Consider the following 20,397-nt stretch of genomic DNA (forward strand, 5'->3'; position numbering starts at 1 on the left):
CTATCACCCAAAACATCTGCTGGTAGGTGAAACATCTACCTCTGTAGGCATGAGTCATTTTTATCTTGCTTTTTTTCTGCAGGTATTTTGATAAGTATTGTATATATTCGCCATCATCTGCTCCAATATCATTAATAGCTAATCATGGCAAAACAATAAATCTTTTTTATACTTCCCATTCAAAAGATCAGCCTACTGAAAATTACGCTTGTACCTACATTTTGTGAATGTCTAGTTTGACATGCAAAGGGATGAACGTGTGTAGCCTATATTTGTGTTTGAAATTATGTGTAATTTTTTGTTACCTTTATAATGATTGGAAATGAATCATGACAGGTATCTATGATTGGGTTATATATAGAAAACGTTATTTTTCTTTTATTTCTTAGAAATGGCAGATCTGATGAAAGTTCAAGGTAAAAAGATAAAGAAGGTCAAGGAGAGTTCAAAGAAAGTGAAGAAGGTCACACGATGATGACCTCAAGGACAAGATCAGATCAAACATTCCATTGTGGATCCCTGGTCCAAGGGACAAGATCACATACGACTGTGTCAGGGAATGTCACCTGTGCCAAATTTCCAGATAGTTTCATTGAGAGGACTCTGTACAATGCTGTATTGATTGATTATAATATACCTGTATACCTGCGCATACCTGTGTTTCTGACATGCTTTGCTTTCATGGTCTTTTCTGTATGAAAAACTGGAGTAGATAAGTGAGAGATTTATTAATTAAGTAAACAAAGATGCAATTCCTAGACTAGGATTAACACTTGTTTTATCAATTTACAGCATTATAATAAATATTTTCTGAAAAACATAGACACAAATTATACTGTGAAAATTTTTCAAATGAATAATCAGTGCAGGCTTAGGGTATTAATTAAAGATGTCCGGTATTGGAGTGGTAGCTCTAGTTCTGTCAGTGTGTACTTCTTGTCAATCCCAGAATTCCTTGTAAATGTCTACGGAAAAGTTGTCTTTTTACACTTACATCTGTTTTATTTAATCAAACCTCATACCCAAGGACAGAAATCCATTCCGTTTACGTCCTTTATTTATATAGTCACTGATCCATATATTCCACAGTTATATTGTGTTGTGTTCGGCCATCTTCAATGTTCTGACAGATTTGTTGTTAATGGTATTTATTTATGAATGTAATTTACATTGTAAGCCAATATAAACAGAATTTCCTGTGTTTACTAACCCATGATGACAATCACATCTGATATAACTCTTCTCAAGCCTAACACTGTCGGAGTTGTGTCCCTTGTATTCCATTGGTGTCTGTGATATATTTCTTTGTAAATCCTCAATATATACTGAATTTTACTAGGTGTATTTTTATTTAAATGAACAAAGATTTAAACATGATACACTTGTTGTGTTTTTACTTTGTTGAGTAGTCGAGTACACAAACTTTAGTATAAAAACTTTACTTCATTAGTGACTCGGCAATCTAATGTGGTTTTACAGAGGGCTTTCATAGGGAACCCTTCCATGTATCTAGCTTTAAAAATTGTGTGCTAAGAAATGTGAAATAAAAGAACATTGCAGTGTTACATGGCAGTCTAGTCAACATTCTATAATCAAATGTGGAGCAGTAATTAAGTGTGTACAAGTTAATTTGCAATACATACATAACATTTACTTATCATGTTAGACTTGATACATGTGATAAATATATATTTTAATTTTACCTACATATATGTATGAACATCACTTCTGACATCATAATGTAACAAATTGTACATGTGTACACTTCATTGACAACTCATTGTATCAGGGTGTGTACAGTTTTGTAATGTAGAGTCCAAATCCAGTATACATTGATTTGTTACAGAATCTACTGCAATGAAAATGTAAGGATCTACAAGATTAACAGTATATTATTTCTGACAATGTAATGTAACCATACTGCAATGAAGCATAATCTATATATTGAATTGGGTGCATATTTTAATGCATCTAACCAGTTCACAGCATCCTTTTAAATATTCCAGGAGCTAATCACCAGAGCAGTGTATTGAATCAGGATCTATACTTCTAATAACTAATAATAATTAAACAAGATTTATACACTTGGCATTGACAATGTAATGTTTATTTTTTTTACACTGTAATGTAACAAGATCTATATACCTGACAGTGCATTGCAATAGGTTAGTTACATCTGACAGGACTTTAAAACTGCGGAACATTCGCAAATAAACGCACATTTTGTGCAATATATATAACGGAAAACTTGGTAACATAGGCGTAACTAAATTGCTAATAAGGATTAAGTCTAAATCTTTCATTCTCTCATTTAAACAGGTTTAACCTTTACAGTCGCTACACAGAGTCGCAGAAAGAAATTGAATTCCTCAAACTAATATGCACAATTTCACTACAAAACTCTTATTTATTTCAAACTGTTAAGAGGCCCAATTGCAAAGGTCTTTGTGCTCACGTGAAACGAGAACTCTGGAGTTGAGTATTACAAAAAAACCAACGACAGGCTCGTAAATATTTCACGTCTCCGTTTGAAATTGAAATTTGAAATCGAACGACACTTAAAAAATATTTCATATTTACAACAATTTCTATTTATGTAATTATGATGTTTTATCGATTGAGGAAATCTCTATCTTCGGTATCACGTGTATATAAAACTTGGTCAAAGATCACATGGCATATAACTTGAAATGCACTTCTGAATGTGATTAAGGACATACGAGGCGTTCCTAAGTTTTATATAATTTTCCTGAATATATAACTAGTATTCCTTATTTGTTTGCACTTAACCCTGTTAATGTCAACAAGTTCTGGGTACATGTATATTACCAGGATATTTTTAAAATTATGTGCGTGATGGGTTTTCAAACGTACTCGAATGGGTTTCGGGTCACGTGATCAGGTAATATAAAAATTAGGACCTTGCGGTGGCGTGGCACTCAAAGCTCGCTCGCTAGTTGCGATTTGATTTTTGGCTGACAGATGGTTGTTTAATATGTGTTTTTGTGTTAAATAAAATAAACGCTAGCGAGCAGCGTATCCATGTAATTTATATCTGTTATTTTTGTTCATTTAGCACTTTATTGTTTTATATTCGGACGAACGTAGTGAGGGAGAATATACATTGAAGTTACAATATTTTCACTTTACCTTATTATAGCACCCAAGATGCTATTGAATGCTTCTGAAGAAAAACATAAAATATATTTTCAATTGAAGCTTTAATATCAACATAGTACACTAACATTGAATCAGGGAGTTACGTAGTGGAAATTTTCACATTAATTACTGAGATAGGAAATTATAAAAAATAAAAAAATAATGGAAGATAGGTCGCATCTGACTTTTATTTAAGCTTGCTCATCCTAGGGTATGGACTATGGAAAGATAAAAGATTTTGTAAGTATAAAGAAAAAATCAAGATCTTGCTTTCACTCACCGTAGCACTACATAACTGAAATGTCCAATACATTGAGAACCTTGTTATCAATGAAAAAAAATCACAAAACAAAGACAGATAAAGAAGAGTAGTTTTTTTTAGATATTTATAATTAACAATCATTATATATGATTTTACAACCACATTTTTCACGAACGGTTCGCGTTAATTCGCGAAAGTGATAATATTCGCGAAAGTTATGCTCTTTTTTTTTTTATTAAAGTTACGAGCTTATTTGAAAACTTTATTTGCAAGATTTGTGTGTTTAAAAATTTCGTGTTATATCGCAAAATCAAGGCGTTTGCTTGCTAAAAAAGAAAAGAAAAAAAATAGTTGTGAACCTTTCGTACCTTTAATTGATCGGGATCGTAATTCGTAAAATGTACCGAGTGTTGCGCAATCGTGTGTAAACACTATTCATGACAACCTCCTCAAGTTATTGAACAAGATAGAAGCACACAGTTTCATGTGAGAATAATGCAACATTCATATGCTAAAATTGTTTTTCGTTCATGTTTTTTTACTCTATGACAGATTTACGTTCGGCCTACTTATCACTTTGCATTTAGATTCAATTTTAATATCACTTTGCATTTAGATGCTACGCCCATTAGCAGGGTTGTGGGGGGTATTTATTGATATATAATCTGTATATATTTTTAACCAGATTATGGAGGAAGATGATGATTCTTTGCAAGATCTTGTTGCATACAGCAAGAACCGACCCCGATATATTCGAACAGTGTCATGGGAGTTCAAGAGTGAAAGAAAACAACCCAAAAGTAAGAAGAGGCATCAGAGCATGCCAGAGGGAGGGGCGGGGTGTGAGGAGGAAGTGAAAGATTCACCCTCCCCAGAGGAAGAAGAGGAATGGGATTCAGAAAGTTCATACTACTCAACAGCTGAGGAAGATATCACAGAGACTTTAGAAGAGGACATTGAGGGAGTCAGTTTACAGGATGATTCCCCAAATGTCCGTCCTACTTACCATGCCCAAACCCGCTACAGGGCACCAAGCAAAAAACAGAAGCGGAAGAGACGGTGCAGGACTACGTATTGTGATCAAACTCTTCCATTTATGACAGGAGGATTCGACATAGAGGACGACATTCAACAAGTCGTGGCTGAAATCCAGGGCAAACAGTTCAGTGTGTTGAGAGAGGTCCCTAGCCTGGCCATGATGTGTATCAAACTGTTGAGAGGAATCCGATTTCCTGCTGACTCAATGCCCCACTTAGTCAAGTCACACATCTATGGTGCTAATGCAGACCTGAAATTCAAGAAATTTCAATATGGCTGGCTTTTTAATTTACTGGCATTTGTGAATAAAGAAAAGATAGGTTTAGAAATAGGCAAGAAAATTTACAGACTTCCAATGTGCAGCGTATGGTATCCATTACCATATTTACATAAGTCCTCTAGACAGTTTACAGATCATTACAACAAAAATAAAATCACAGCCTGTCTGATGTACACTAGTGGACATACAGTAGAGGGCATAGACCACTATATCCTGAATCTATTTAGAATCATCTGGATATTATCAGGTAAAAATTTACTTTTCATCACACTGGCAGATATAATTGTAGTTCTACTAAAATATCTAAAATTTATGCTTGCATTTCTTAAAAGAAGTTAACAAACTGTCTGCATGACAACAATATTTCAAATTACTTATCTAGTAGGTTTCTTTAATATTTTCATGCAACATGTTTTATATTACCAATGCATCGTAGGCTTTTCTTTTTCATTGTCAATTATTCAATCATGGTTCATTGAAATTTGTGACTACTTATAACCAGTGCATATTCTACTTGAGACCTGAGTGTCATTTTTAACTTATTTTAATGCAAGAAGACAACACAATGAAGGTATATCATACCAAAAATCCAGGGTCTTGTTAAATTGGCTCTATGACTTCCAGTTACTGAATTTACATTAAAATTAACGTTATAGTCAGAAAGTCTAACAGAATTTCTTTTTCTAAAAGTTTTCACTAATTTGCATTCATATTCACCCTAAATATTCATAATCCTATGGTGTAATACCTATGATTATAATTCAATGTTTGAAAGATGCTGTTATATTTTTGTGCCTTGAACGATCTATATTTTATGCGCAGTGCTAGGGCATATGATGGACTGCATGCTGCCATCACAGATTGCCATGGGGAAATATAAGAAGGATAAAAGTGAAGAAGATCAGATCAAAACAGCAACCAATAAGGCTGTCCAGTGGACGAAAACAGTCTTATCAAGGAGGTATAACTACCGCCTCTTGTGAACAAGAACCATGGCTTACTGTAGATTCCTTATTTTATGCGAGTACTTAATTCCATGATTCAATGGTTTTCCATCAAATCACGAGAACATAAAGTAATTTTATCATAGTTTCACGTAGTTTACACATGTTCGAAAATGAAAAGCGAGATTTTTAAAATTTGCAAGAGGGGCTTCTCGCGATTTTATGCAGATATTAATTCCTCGCATTTAATAGGAATTTACAGTACTTAAGATAAATCAAATATAGATTTGTGTTTTTAATAAATATACATTGACTGTAAAAAAAAAATTCTTGTAGAACTGAAGCTCTCATGGAAAAGAACGGAATTGGTTGACAGCACAGGCACTTATTTCTGTAACAAAAGTTCACCCTTTAGTAATTTTTTTTACAATGGGGTTAATTTTATTGCAGAAACAAGTGCCTTTGGTTGACAGATCATGAAACAAGCAGAAATTTGAGACAGATTCTTGATCTACAAATTTTCTAATTAGAAGACCATAAACCTGTAGTCTGTGAATTTAATTGCTTCTATTAATTACTTTTTATAACATTGAATACATTACAAATTTTTATCGTAAATTAGTATGAAGTTTAATATGTATTGAGAAGTACCATTAGTATGTTTTGGTTTGTTGCCAAAGAATTCGAATTTTTGTTAGCCACATCAAATCAATTTGTCATGGTGCATAAATGTAGTTTCACAGGGATATTACCAGTATTTATCAATATGATAGACATTCAATTATACCTGTATGATTGTTATTGCAGACTTCCAGATAGCACAGACAGGTTTTTCGATTTGAGCCTTCCATATGTATTTTGGGCACGTGGGGACATCTCACATGCCACAGAATTATTTTGTCAACTCTCTCAGTCAGAAAAAAGATGTAAGTATTTGAAGGTCAAACGAGATACTCCTAAATTATATATAATTTTTCTTGATATATTATTCCTTATTTATTAACATTTACTTAAATCAATTAATTCCCCCCAAAAGGCTTTAATGCTTTTGTTTTGTAATCACGTGAGCTATCCAATGTATTGACTTATGTCACATTTTATCCTTAAGCTTTAAAAAAATATTCCTTAGAGATTAATGGACATATATTATACAAATATTGACTGGGGTTGAGGGCAACATTGATTATATTAGCCCCCGAGGGACGAAATATTGCCCGACGCGAAGCGGAGGGCAATATTTTCGTCCCAAGGGGGCTAATATAATCAATGTTGCCCGAAAACACAGTCAACATTTGTTTTGTTATATGAAGAAACAAACCAAAATTAAGAAAGTAGGCCCTAATTGAAAACAGATCGCCATATTTTTCTCGGCTCAACAAAGAATTCACGAATTCAGTTCTGTGCAAAGTTCATTTCCAAAATATCCTCAGCATCAAACGGTCACTGGTGATATTCCGCCGACCGAAAGAATGAATATACAGATGTTCTACCTGATTTTACTTCACAGTAATTCGCAAATCCTTATATCTGTTATGATAGCAAACCGTCGCATTGCGCGCCCGTTGTTTACTTGACTGTCTATTATGACGTCACCTTGTTTTAGAGCAGCGAAGAGTTATTTACGTCATCGTTTACGAATCAACTAATCAGAGGCGATTATTTGAAATAGAGGGAATGTTCTCTAGATATTATTCCTAGCCAGTCAATATCAAAAAAATATTGACCGGTCAATATTTTTCGGACGAGCTAATATTACAATTATTGACTATTCGTCTATATAGAGTTATATAGTGAGAATATACTACTGAATATAACAACATAAAATAAATGATGACATTATTTTTTTATTTAAACATTTTTTAAATCAATTCATGTATTTTGACAAAATTGTTTACATCTTCATAAAAATAGCAGTCTGAAATCCTGAATTTTGATCTGTTATTGATAAAAATTGGATGAAGCTAAATCATTTGAATTTTACAATGAGAAAGACACAAAATGATTTGTAACTTTAGGGTAGTTTCTGAAAATTTCATGCACGTAGCAGCCAGTCAGAAAACAATATGTATCAGTTCTTGTGTTCGGTTGTACATTCAAGTTATTTGTTATTAGTCATGACTTTGGAAAGAAATAATATGGCTATTGTATTGTTTATATTTCAATACTACTTGTCATACAAATTGTTTATATCTTGTGAAATCTTCTACCACTGGCAGGCAGGCACAAGGCCGTGTATTTGAATGAAGCCGGGAGAATGCATGCAATATCAGGGGAGACAATTACTGCTGCCAAATTCTATCGACTGGCTGCAGAGGCTGCCTTAAGCAAAGGCAAGAACCAACAGTACACCTCTGAGATGGAGGGCCAGGCAATGATGCTGTTAGCCAGCCTCAATGACCAGGGGTGAGTACAGATTGATAGCTTAATATGCATGTTACTTGTGTAAAGTGGATTAAATCCAAATTGTTGGAGACAGAAAAATCTTCTTTCATGGGGATAAATATGTTTAAAAAATCATTGAATATTTTGTATAAAAGGCAGAAATTTTGAGTTTATTACCAAATGTAAATAGATAAGAAAACCACAAAATATGCTTACAGTATTACATATTGTGATTATTACAAAAATAATTCAAACATTAAAAGCTGTAAAACAATGTTTTTGCAGTTACAATATTTTGAGTCAGTGTTGCTTTCCTAATGCATGATCTTACATTAAGGTTGAGTTACAGTGCTTTGGTGTAATTGTTATGTTATGCAGAATCATGGCACACAAGGCCCGTTCTTCGTGGGCTGGATGGAAGGCAGTGTTTTCTTCCGACACCTTGGAATCTGAGGGTGCCGCTCTCCATGCTGTGGAAAGCTGGCTTTGTTTCCATGCAGGGTCATGGCAAGGTAAATAATGTATGCCCTTTCAGGAGAATTTTCTAGTAAGATTCATTTTATCATTCCATAAGTATTAGACTCAAACTGTAAATGAAAAATTATTGAAAGAAAATTCAAATTCAGTGATTTTAAACCCCCTTACTTATTTTGCCAAACCTACATTCTCAGAGGGGCTAGAGCATAATTTACAGTGAGCATAATCCATCTATCCAGTTATCTTTGCAATGATCCAATTTTTCCCTTTTTATGTGATCACTTTCAGATCACCAAAATTAAGATATGCAGAAACTATGTACGGTACTGTGTGCTGTTAAAAACTTTTAAAAATGCAAAAATGACCTCCTCAAAGAAAAAAAAGATATTACAGATTTTCTTCTTTTTCACACGTTTTGTGACACATGAACTAAAAACCATATACAGAAATACATTATGGCAAATTTATTGATAGTTGTTTTGTCTGTTGCAGGGGATTGCTGGGAGGAGTCTGTTAGTAGAATCTTTCCGCTGTGTGCAAAGCATTCCATGCTTCTTTATCACCTTTCACTGGTCCACGCTCTAAGGGGGAATGCCCAAAACTCCCTGAGAAGCTATAATGACTTCCGATCGTAAGTTCTAGTTATCTTTCTGATGTCTGTAAACTAAATTTTATTTGAGGGAAATATTTTAAAGTATACAAACATCTTTTTACATAAATATTTTCTCAACACCTTTAAGCATCTTGTATTTTTTAATTCTTACTTTATGGGCTCAATCTCAAAAATTAGTTGCAACAGACTATTGTTCATCTTTTGTAAATTGTAAAAGAAACTCGCCTTGAATGAAACTAAGTTCAAAGTATTTTATAGTTACTAAACAAAGGTCATTGAAATGATACATGATCGGTGATGGGATGACTTTCATGGTGATGCCTGCTAAGTCTTTGATGGCTACAAACTATGTTTACTTCAAAAAGAGCTCGCTGTGTTATTACCATCTCTCCATAAAGATGTCAAAGATGTCTACCAGGTCAACTACAGAGCTCACTCAAAGTTTTCCTGATTTTGAGAATTTGTCACAAAAACATCCAACCTTACAGCTGATTAGAGTGAAAATTCACTTTTGTCCAATTTTTTTCTTACAGAAAAGAATTTGGTAGCAATTTGCCAGGTGAAGAAATTGTAAATAGACGTTCACAAAATCCATGGCTTCCTCTGGTCCAAGCCATCGAACAGCAAGGGCAGATAACCTGTATACCTATCCTCTGGAGAACTCTGCTTAGACCTTTGTGTCTTCAAACTAAACCCCGGTAAACATTCTCTGATAATAATCAACATCATCATCATGAAAATGATCTTAGCTTCACCATACCCATTAAAATCAATTACTGGTTTTTGTGGCATTGCATTTGCCTCCAAACTTAGCCTTGCATTTTGTATGAATTGTTGTTTATGTAGAGTAACAGAAGAAGCTGATTTGATCTCAGAACAGTTGAATTTAAGGTTAACTGCCCAGGGACTACTGACAGGGGACATGCAGCTACTGCTGCCCCCTAGTGGCGGAATTTATCTAGATCCATACACAGGGTGGGTACAGTAATTTTACAAGGCTGATGTCATTGTTAAAAAAAGTGACTGGAAAATCATGTACTAGGTTGAGAAAATTTTTCATTCATGCTTTAAGAAGAAAACAAGTGATTTTTGGGATTTTTATGTTGGCATTCACCAAAATAAGAAATGTATATTTCTCTTGATTTTATTTTTAGGAAGTTAACATACAATGACAACAGAACGGAACCATGGAGGGCCGTGACGAAAGGTAAGATGAAAAATGAAAGCAAATTAAGGTCGGAGATAAGAGAATAGTCACAACATTTATATTGTTTTAAAAATCTGAAATTAAAAGATGTGCATCTCTTTGATTGCTGACATTATCAGAAACCTACAACTAATGATGCATGTCCTTACTAGCTGTGGGCCAACTCACGGAACTTTTCTTGTTGTCAAGAAAAAATATTTATTCTCAATTCTCCAGTGTGAAAGCGGAATATAGTTATAAGATAAAATTGATGATTATGTTACGAAACATTCTTTTTAGCTCACCAAGACAAGGTCAGGGGTAGTTTATGCTATACATCCGCTGTCGGCATCAGCATCCAGACCGGGTTAAAGGTTTTGGTGCAGGTCATGTACCGGCATCTAAGATATTGCTTGTCCTATCATCACCAAACTTGCATGGATGATGCATCTGGATGTACTTATGGACTTGAAAGACTTGGATGCTGAATCTGGGTCATGAATTTCAGATGCTGGGGGAGGTTAAGGTATTTGGAGCAGATGCCCTTTGATAACCATTTTAAAATTACTACGTACTGGTCCTAACTTCACCAAACTTGCATGGATGATGCGTCTTATGATACTGATGCACCTAACAGGCTTAAATGATGAATCTGAGCCATAGGTTTTGGATGCTGGATGAGATGAAGGTTTTTGGACCTGGTGTCCTTTGATGACTATTTTTTAGGCCTACTTACTACTTGTCCTACCTTCACCAAGCTTGCATGGATGGTATGTCTTATGATACTTATGCACTTGACAGAGTTGAATGCTGAATCTGAGTCATAGGTTTCAGATGCTGGATGAAGTTAAGGTTTACAGAACCAAAATTTCCTTAAGGTTTTAAAAGTTGACTGCTTAAAAATATTTGCTCGCATTTGAAGTTTTCAGCTGCACTTAAAAATGTTGACAGTAACAAATGTTTTATTTTTGGTCTGTAAACACGCATAAATGCCGAAGCGGAAGAGGCAGAGGAGTTCTGCAAGGGGTGTGATATTCATCCATATCAGCCCAACATCATATGTTGTGTCAAACCACACTACAGTATCAAATATCCAAGATCATTAACTATGATTTTCAAACAATATGATAAAGGTGCTGCCTAATAAAGGTGATGCCAGTTTACACTTTATAAATTGCGAGGCTCTCTGTGAGCTTTGTCATCTGTGATTACCTATGTTTTGATAGATGCATGCATAAACATTAACAGAATTGGTCAGATTTCCTCCTCAAAAGTGTGAAGGAACCAATCAAAATAGAGCATGAATTGTTCATGAAACTGAGTTTGATGAGGGGGTCCATGGTCAGTAAGCATATGCCATTGACCATGGATTTCCGACAATGGATTTCTCCTAGCTTAGGCAGCTTTTTTACTTTGATGTTTTGACTGATTCTAGACTTGTGGAAACTACTTTTACCCACTCCTCTGGAAGTTTATCATGACGAGGAAGGGGTCAGGGTTGAGCTGCTGATGACATCACAGGACACTCTTCTGATGAACAAAGTCTGTGGGTTTCCTTACCCGGTGATGTCCCCCTTACAAGATATCTGTACCTTAGTTTGGTATGGGCCTAGTGGAAAGACAGTCAAGACCAGCCTGTTACCAAAATTCAATGACCTAATCTACAAGGTATGCCATAAAACAGTAGGCCATATTATTATCCAATTCATTAATTAAACTTTACTTCATCAGTCAGAATGTGGTTATCAGAAGGATTATAATTCCTTTGAAAAAAAAGATTGTTTTATATCGTATTAAGAATGTTGCTGACGTCTCAGTTAATTAAACTAATGTCAAAAATGTATCAATCCACCTTACGTTATGTTTGAATTTTGTACAATTTGATGTCATTTTAAGGTCAGTTGACTCTTTTTATCTAAAACTTCTAATAAAGCATTAAATTATTTACATTGTATTCAAGTGCGCTTTTCTGATCACATTTTGTCTGTTGTCCGTCTGTCCACTGTCAGTCTGTAAACTTTTCACATTTTCAACATTATCTCCATCTCTTCTTAGAAAAGGGACTTGATTATAAATATAAGAAAATCCAGAGGGAACAGATTTTTCTTTATACAGGATCTACATGTATTATATCACATTGCCCAGGTAATTTGTATTATAAGTCCATGAAGCTGATTTTATCATGTCTATTGTTTCTCAGGTGAGCGATGTGGCCCATAGGCCTCTTGTTTATTCAAGGTACATGCGATATCAATACTAAAAAATGCACATTTAATGTTTTGGTTATGAGGAACTTGCTTGACATTATATCTGATGTTGACAGAATGCAGAAGGAGCAATAAACATATCTGAATTCAAAATAGAGAAAGATCGACAGTCAGTTCTACAGAGGTTACACGCTTTGTATAGGAAAGGGTGTGTCCTGAACTTTCAGGTAATAATTACTGGTATCTGTAAGGAATGAACCATTAATTGAATCTGTAACTAATGAACCAATTATTTGTATCTGTACTTAATGAACCAATTAATCAATAGATAAGTATTATTTAATGAAATTTCTTAAATATTCATATTTTATAATGTACATTATTTTATTCATATAACACGTGTGAAAAATATTTCATAAAACATGTAAATTATGATACATACCTTTAAAGGAAATTCAAGCTTAGAGGATTTTTGCTCACAAGATGACATTGATATTAAAGAAGTTATTTTTTTTTTTATTTTAGGCTATCAAAGATGATGTGAGTTGTTGGAACAGATATGATGAACGCAATAAAAATAAAAAGAGGAGAAGGAGGCCCCTGTATGGGCAAAAGCAGTCGTATACATTGTGTGCAAAGCCATTTATGTTTGGGAAAGCTGTAGCAATGATATTTGATCAGTCTCTTCCTAATTATCATTCAAAACTACTTGTGGTAAGTTTGTGATCATGCACCTTAATGTCTGTCTTGTGTGTAAGCATTAGATGAGATGTTAGATGAAGCAATTTTCAATTATCGTATGACATTTGGGCATTTAATGGATTATGTAAAAATCACAGTTTCACGAATACATACATTCCTGGCCAATGATCCTATCAATACAAAATGTTATTAAAAATTTGCACTTCAATGAATGTTTAATTTCATTGATCACCTCAACAACGAAATTGGCAAAAATTGGTATTCACTTAATATTGATGTAACCACAGTATGCAAACTCATGTGTAAAATATACTATAGGTATTAAAATAAAGAAATCAAGTTTATTTTTTGTAGATTGCAAATTGTTCCACAGCAGAAAGTTTCCAGAAGATGAAAGTTTACTACATAGAAAACTGGTCATTGGATCTGGCCCATTTTAAGACTCCCATTCGAACCTCACAGTTTCACCATGGTTACAGAATCAAGGATGCAGAAATAATTCATTTCACATTTCTTAAGCCAGAACCGTGAGTATATTTTCAATTTTTTTTGCTAAAATCCCTGATTTATTTTATGAATACTTGTTCATCTGCATCCCCAAAATTACACACACATTTGAAAGTCTTCCTTCCAATTTATCATGTATCTGTGTTTAATGAATAAGTAACACGTTCTTTTTTGTAGGAACATTAAATTATTTGATCAAGATGGATCTATAGTTGACACCATACCCATTAAACATAACGATGACGATTCCGATGATGGGGTTCACTTAAAGGAAGCAGTCCAGGGGCAGATATATCCACTGATTGTCAGAGACGAAGTAATTGCCATTACCCAGACAGGAAGGTGTGATATGGCCAATACCCTTCTTTAAGGGTGTTGTTTACTCAGGGTTTGAGTTCTCAAATTCGGATTTGTTATTAAGTTCAATTTAATGAGTAAAATTGTTCTAAACAGAAAAACTTTTTATAAAATGAATTATTATTGACAAAACATTAAATATTTTTACTATATTATGGAATTAAGCTAAAACAAAAATTGACTTTTAGCCACACAGAGGAAATTCGAACTAAATTTTGCAGATTTTGTTTTCCGGTAAAATGTTTTTGGTAGTACTCTAATATTGAAAGTTAAGACTTTATATTTTAGTATATATAATTTTGCATATTTTCTGTTGGTTTTACCTTACTTATTCATTAAAATAATCTTATGGCACGACTTTCATGAATATTGAAAAATCCTTAAAAAAGATAAAAGACACCATATCTCAAAATTTTGATCATTGACCTCATATAAATTTTATGCCAACAGAATAAGGTCAATATAAGTATTTCAATACTATAGATGTTTTTGTATTATCATCATTCAATTTTTTGTAAAATTGGATCAATAATGGGTAGGGATTTGAAAACTGATTGAGGAAATTCGGACTGCAATATTTTAAAAAATTGTTGCTGAAATCTTCATGCATTGTTTCTATTTAGTGCTGCTACCATTCATAAACTGTATTTTATTTTTTAAATTGTTGTATTATTTGTAATATTTTAGCAATTAAAAAAATCTCAATCGTAGTGTAAAATTTTACGGGATTTTTCTTGATTTTTCAAAATATATTCAATGGCCATTAACTTAAAAAGTAGGTCATTGACCTACTTTTTTGAAAGTGAAAAATAACACTATATTCAAAGGTCTATAACATACAATATATGGTTTTTCATTATCATCAGTGGATCTTTTTTTCATTCTGAGTAAACGTCATCCTTAAACATCAACCGTAAAACTGCAATGTCGTGAAACTGTCGTTAATTCTATAATTTGTAAATGATATCATAGAATGGTCTTGTTTCAAGGAAAGTTGTATTGTACTATTCTGTCTCAGGTTTTTATTTCCATCACTCTTTGATGATTTTTTAATGAATACCCATATACTTATAAGTAAAATACAATTTAAAAAAATGTCAAAGGTTTCTTCATTTAATAAACTAGTACATTTGTGACGATGATATCTTCAATGTGATGTGTGTTTTAAAGTACATGCATTTAGTTTATAAATAAAATAATCATCAATACTTCTATAAGTTTGAGACAGAAAATGCTTGTTATTAAATTCAATATACCATATATTTAATAGATAAAATATACCATAATTTTGTAACCTTATGTAGACTATGGTGCCGTAGAAATGGAGATAATTTCATCCATATTGACGTAAAGGAAGCGGTGTCAGTAGCGGCCTTCGGAGACGTACTGATAGTCCTAATGGAGAACAAGACACAGTTCCTGTCAGCTCACCAGCTCCAAGTTCTTGACATCCGGGTTACTGACTCTTGTCAAAGGTACATGTAAAACAGTTTGTTTTTCTTTTAACACCACATGCAATAATAGCGAGCGCAGCTCGCCGGCGCGCAGCGCCGGCGCGAAGCGAGCTCTACCGGCAAGGCGTGTGTGAATAGAAAATTCGGACTAGTTGCACATTCATTCATCGAATTTTTTTGGCGTCAGTAAATCGGACCAGTAATGCATCGTTTTAATCGTCCCAGTAGTTCCCTGTAATCATGGCAATTTTTATCACTTCACACTCTCACGAGAATCAGCAAGACAAATTTAGACAGTAAAAACAATAACGATGTAAGCGACATAAAGTCAATGTTACCTCTAAAGTTCACCTCAGTACACTTTCAATAAAAAATAATCGTGTGACGTCACAAACGTTTTCACATTGATCCGATATATTTTTTCGGAGTCAGTAAATTTTGACCCACAATTCATAGTACCAATGGTTTCCAACCTCACGTTCCAACATCACGTTCTGTCGAGAATCAAAGTAAAATCTTTGAAAAGCTTATAAGATGTGTAATTTTAAGAACATCATGCTTTTTAAGTAAATAAAACAGTATACTTCGCATACTTTTATTCCTCATGGGAGTTTTAAAGAGTAAGACGACACTTAACCAACGTCAGCTTTGACGTCACAATAAGCACTGATAAGGGGAAATTACTCTAATTGAAGTTATTGTAAATCTGCTGAAATGACCAAAATCCTCTTAAAATCTTGCAAAGGCTAAGATAAAGAACAGCTGACGAATAAGGACATTTCTTGAGATACAGGAAACAGTTGTAAATTGCACTAATTTGGATGAATGCTCACAAATATTTTATTCACTATAATTACGGTAATTTCCTGAAACGTAACGTTATACGTAGCAGCGCCTTTTTTTAAAGGGGGTGGGTGGGTGGATGGCAGCCTCATCCAAAAAATCTTTGCAAGCAAAAAGAAAAATAAATCATGGAAATTCTAATCCTTCAGCTCTTTAGCAGATCAATGGTTTCTTTATTTTCACTTCCATTTATTACATGCGGGGGGAGGGGGGGGGGGGGAGAGACAACACCATGTTCTTTTAACATGATAAGCAAATATTTTTAAGCGTAAATTAAAAATAAAATTAAACATTAATTATTTTTTTTTAAGTGGAGGGGCAAATCCATGGTAAGTCGATTTTCTATGTATAAATTGACAAAAATGAATAAAAACTTTAGCATGGGGGGAGCTCTATGATGAGTCAAGTTTTATATGTAAGTTTAAGAAAAAATGTCTACTGCAAAAAAAAGGGGGAAATCAATCAATCAATCATAATCACAATCACTTTAAAAGAGGAGATGCAGTGCAATGAATATTTATATATTAAAATCTTTATTATTTAACAACATTGTATCTGAGATAAAACTATTGTTCTACATATAAATAAATAAATTATAACAAATCTTATAAACTATGAATAATGAAAATTTACTGAAAAATATGTATGTTTTATTTTTTGGCATTGAAATTTCACGTTGTTAATTTTATTTTATTAATTTATTATAATTCATTGTTTGATCACATGCTGTGCTCGCCCCAACGGTCGCACCGTAAAACATATTATAATGATGAAATTGCATGTTTTTTTGAAAACTTTTATCCGGTATACAAGTACTGGTACATGTACTAAGTATAGTTTACCTGAGGAATTTCAACTTACATGAATAGACACATAGTTAATTTTGCTGCACATGAATTTCATATTGTTTTAAATGAAATTCATCAGCAGAGAATTTTATTTTAGGTCAAGATCTAGTAAATGATTCCAGAGTGTCTTTTTGGTGCTAGAACCATTATGATGTCATAATTGATTTGAAGAATCATTTTCCCGTACTTTACGGCTTTAGAAGAGTTATGAAGAAAAATTAAAAATTTCTTGATATTCTTTGTTCAATCATGGGAAAAGTAATCCCGATACCAATATTTAATTTGACATTATTTTAAAGGGGAGGTCAAGAGCTTGTTTAATTTCGTTTTGGGGGAGACTGTAGGCATTCAAGATTTATTTTATTAGTCAAAAATGGACAAAACTCCGAAATTTGCTCCTCAATTCCTTCATATTTCATTGAAAAAGACAGTTTAAAACATGATTTTTCATTGTGTTTACCAAAAATTTTAGCCCCGGTACACCATATCAATCAAAGATATTGTTTTGAAGCATCATTGAAAGAATTTATATCTTAAATTTCATAAACCTGTAGGCACCTTTTATTTACTAGACCTTGATCTTAATATATTTTGTATGAAAATTTTATATATGAATTGAAATCCATATTTTGTCTTTTTTTTTATTCTGAGTAACACATTTGAGGTTTTCATGACAAGACGTTTCCAATGGTTTTGACAGTTAAATCATTTTGAAAAATGCCAAAAAATGCAATCCAAAAAAAATTGAATCTGCATGACAATTAAAAAGAGGAAATATTATAAACATATGCATGATCTTAAAATAGTGTAATAAAAAAAGAAACTTTTATAACCTTTATCTTAAATAAACTTCTAATAAATTCTAGGTGGAATTTAAAATATATCAAGATAAGTCCTAACGAGTTATTGGTATAAAAATGTTGTGACACCATTATAAAGAAATAACTTGTATTTCACTATTCCACATGTTTCTTCTGTTTTAGGAGTTTAAATCTCAAGATAGGTGAGAGTATGAAGACAATAGAGCAGGGTTTCAAGACAGTCCAGGTGTTGGCGACACAGACCGTCAGCAGGCCCACTGGGCCCCGCTTAATGTGTATTGCTGCACTGGATAGAACCATTGTCTGTCTGGAAGCACCAACTGAGCTGTCCAAGTGAGTACCATACAAGTCATTTCTACTGTATCAATAATAGTCATAGGATTGATACCCTACATACACAGACTTCAAAACAAGGACTGGTCACCTGACATCCACACAATATTAATAACAGTAGTCTGTTTTCCTACCAACTCCCCCTTTTGAATTATACTTCACCATCTTGGACAACTTATGTTACAGTACAATGTGAATGTGTACTACTCTCATAAGGTTTGATATTCTTGTTGATATTCATGTCCTTGACCTGGGATTTGATGTTGTAGGTGTACAGAGGTTACTGTAACTTTGACCCTCTCCTTGGCCGGTTACCCTGTGGAGGCATACATCATTAATCAGAGAGGCAAGTGCATTGGTTTAATAATTGAATTTTGCCTTGAACACTGCAGCACACAAGTTGAATTCAACTTGAATATATTCAGTAATTGATATATAAATTGATGTATAAAGTCAATGCCATAAAAGATTGACATTACATATATTCTTAGAGAGTTGTGTCTAATCAGGTTCTATGACAGATGACCTTTTTATGCCCTTGACCTCTGTTACAGCTGGTTTCCTGTTGACCTTCACCCAACACAGCACTCTATCTGAGGCGTACATTGAACATCTTTGTCATTACAAGTTTGATGGACAGTTACAGGGGGTGATTCCCTGCCTGGGCCCCGGCCCTCGGTCCTTCCATCATGCTTATCTACCTGGAGATTCCAATGAGGGTGGAGCAGGACTTTATTTGTATATGAGGGATGGACATAATGGAATCGTAGGAATCAAGATAGAAGATCATCCACATTGACAATAGCTCTATTAAAAAATAATTTTAATGTCAGACATTGGCATCATAGGATTCCAGATGGAGGATTATTAGTAATATTAGAAATAAATACAGCTACATAGTGTATTACAGCTGTAATGTAATAAATGTAATAGAATCAAAAGAAGACAGATGATAGAGTTTAATGTAGACGATCATCAGCAATGACTTTTGTACAACAGAATTGCTTTCGTTGATATGATGGGTAAGATTTGCAGTACAAACACTGTTATCTGATGGAGAACTGTCCATGCCTTAGGTAGTAATATATTTATGTATGTACAATATGTATAATAGCATTTGTCTACATTAAATATTATTTTAGAATTTTGTACAGGCTAGAAAATGAGATTATTAGGTATTAATAGAGCAAATGATAGTCCTTCAAATCAGAGATATAAAATAAAACACTTACGTGTATTTATCATGAAAATAAGAAATCAATTTTAGTGAAAATAATTTTTTAACGTGGAATTGAACATTAGCATAATATTTGTCATGAAATTCAATTGTGAGTTTGTTATATTTTGGTTCGTTTTTTCTACAGCAATGTTATAAATTTGAGAATATTAATTGCAGTAAAACACATGCAAATAATGAATACAAGTCATAACATATAAGTATTACATTTAAAACCAACAAATTAGTTTTACATTTATCCATAAAACCAGTCAACAATATTCACCCTATTCACTTGGCTTTAAACATAAATGTATTTTAGAGTTAGGGTTAGGGTTTACTGTATTAATTTAAGTTCTTTGTGATAATTATAGTCATTGTATGTTTCACAATGTATTCTATAAACTGTCTACATGAATAAATGTTGTTTTAAACTAAATCACTTCACACAGGACTTGATTTTCACAGCAACAAAAACCCTACCACAGACAACCCCACTGTTGATATGAAGTTTCATTTAACATGTCTGTTGCTCTAATTTATTATGTAAACATAAAAATCACTGTAGAATAGGCTTTTTTATACATTTTATCATTTGAAATAATAAAAAATATATATATAAAACATTTTTTATTATTTAGTTCATTCAAGAATAGATAATATGACATTCAGTGGCTTTGAAAGGTCAAGGTCACATATTACTGTAAACTAAAAAGCAGCATCAAGTTCAAACTCAAACAGAAGAGTATAAATAATTGCTAGATATAT

At 33.3% G+C, this 20,397-nt stretch overlaps 2 protein-coding genes across 10 annotated transcripts in view; both read left to right on the plus strand.

Annotated features, from left to right (window-relative positions):
• The window catches only part of LOC128191745 (coiled-coil domain-containing protein 158-like), a 39,198-nt gene extending 37,821 nt beyond the window's left edge, over nt 1-1,377 (plus strand). For all 9 annotated transcript variants that reach the window (XM_052863993.1, XM_052863988.1, XM_052863994.1 and 6 more), the window contains one exon: nt 390-1,377. In XM_052863993.1, coding sequence (XP_052719953.1) covers nt 390-475 — 86 coding nt within the window. In that variant the 3' untranslated portion in view covers nt 476-1,377. The remainder of the gene's footprint in view (nt 1-389) is intronic.
• Nucleotides 1,378-3,806: 2,429 nt separating this feature from the next.
• Nucleotides 3,807-20,248, plus strand: LOC128155859 (uncharacterized). Its single transcript, XM_052817737.1, has 19 exons — nt 3,807-3,907; nt 4,107-4,986; nt 5,562-5,700; nt 6,491-6,609; nt 7,900-8,086; nt 8,444-8,577; nt 9,035-9,173; nt 9,689-9,853; nt 10,002-10,130; nt 10,310-10,362; nt 11,777-12,009; nt 12,665-12,775; nt 13,074-13,262; nt 13,605-13,777; nt 13,935-14,099; nt 15,419-15,589; nt 18,243-18,413; nt 18,683-18,759; nt 18,968-20,248. The coding sequence occupies exons 2-19, from the start codon at nt 4,110-4,112 to the stop codon at nt 19,210-19,212; spliced, it is 3,477 nt and encodes a 1,158-aa protein (XP_052673697.1). The 5' UTR covers nt 3,807-3,907; nt 4,107-4,109; the 3' UTR covers nt 19,213-20,248.
• Nucleotides 20,249-20,397: the final 149 nt, after the last annotated feature.

The sequence above is a fragment of the Crassostrea angulata genome, chromosome 7 (assembly GCF_025612915.1).
Source record: "Crassostrea angulata isolate pt1a10 chromosome 7, ASM2561291v2, whole genome shotgun sequence".
Classification (NCBI taxonomy): Eukaryota; Metazoa; Mollusca; class Bivalvia; order Ostreida; family Ostreidae; genus Magallana; species Magallana angulata.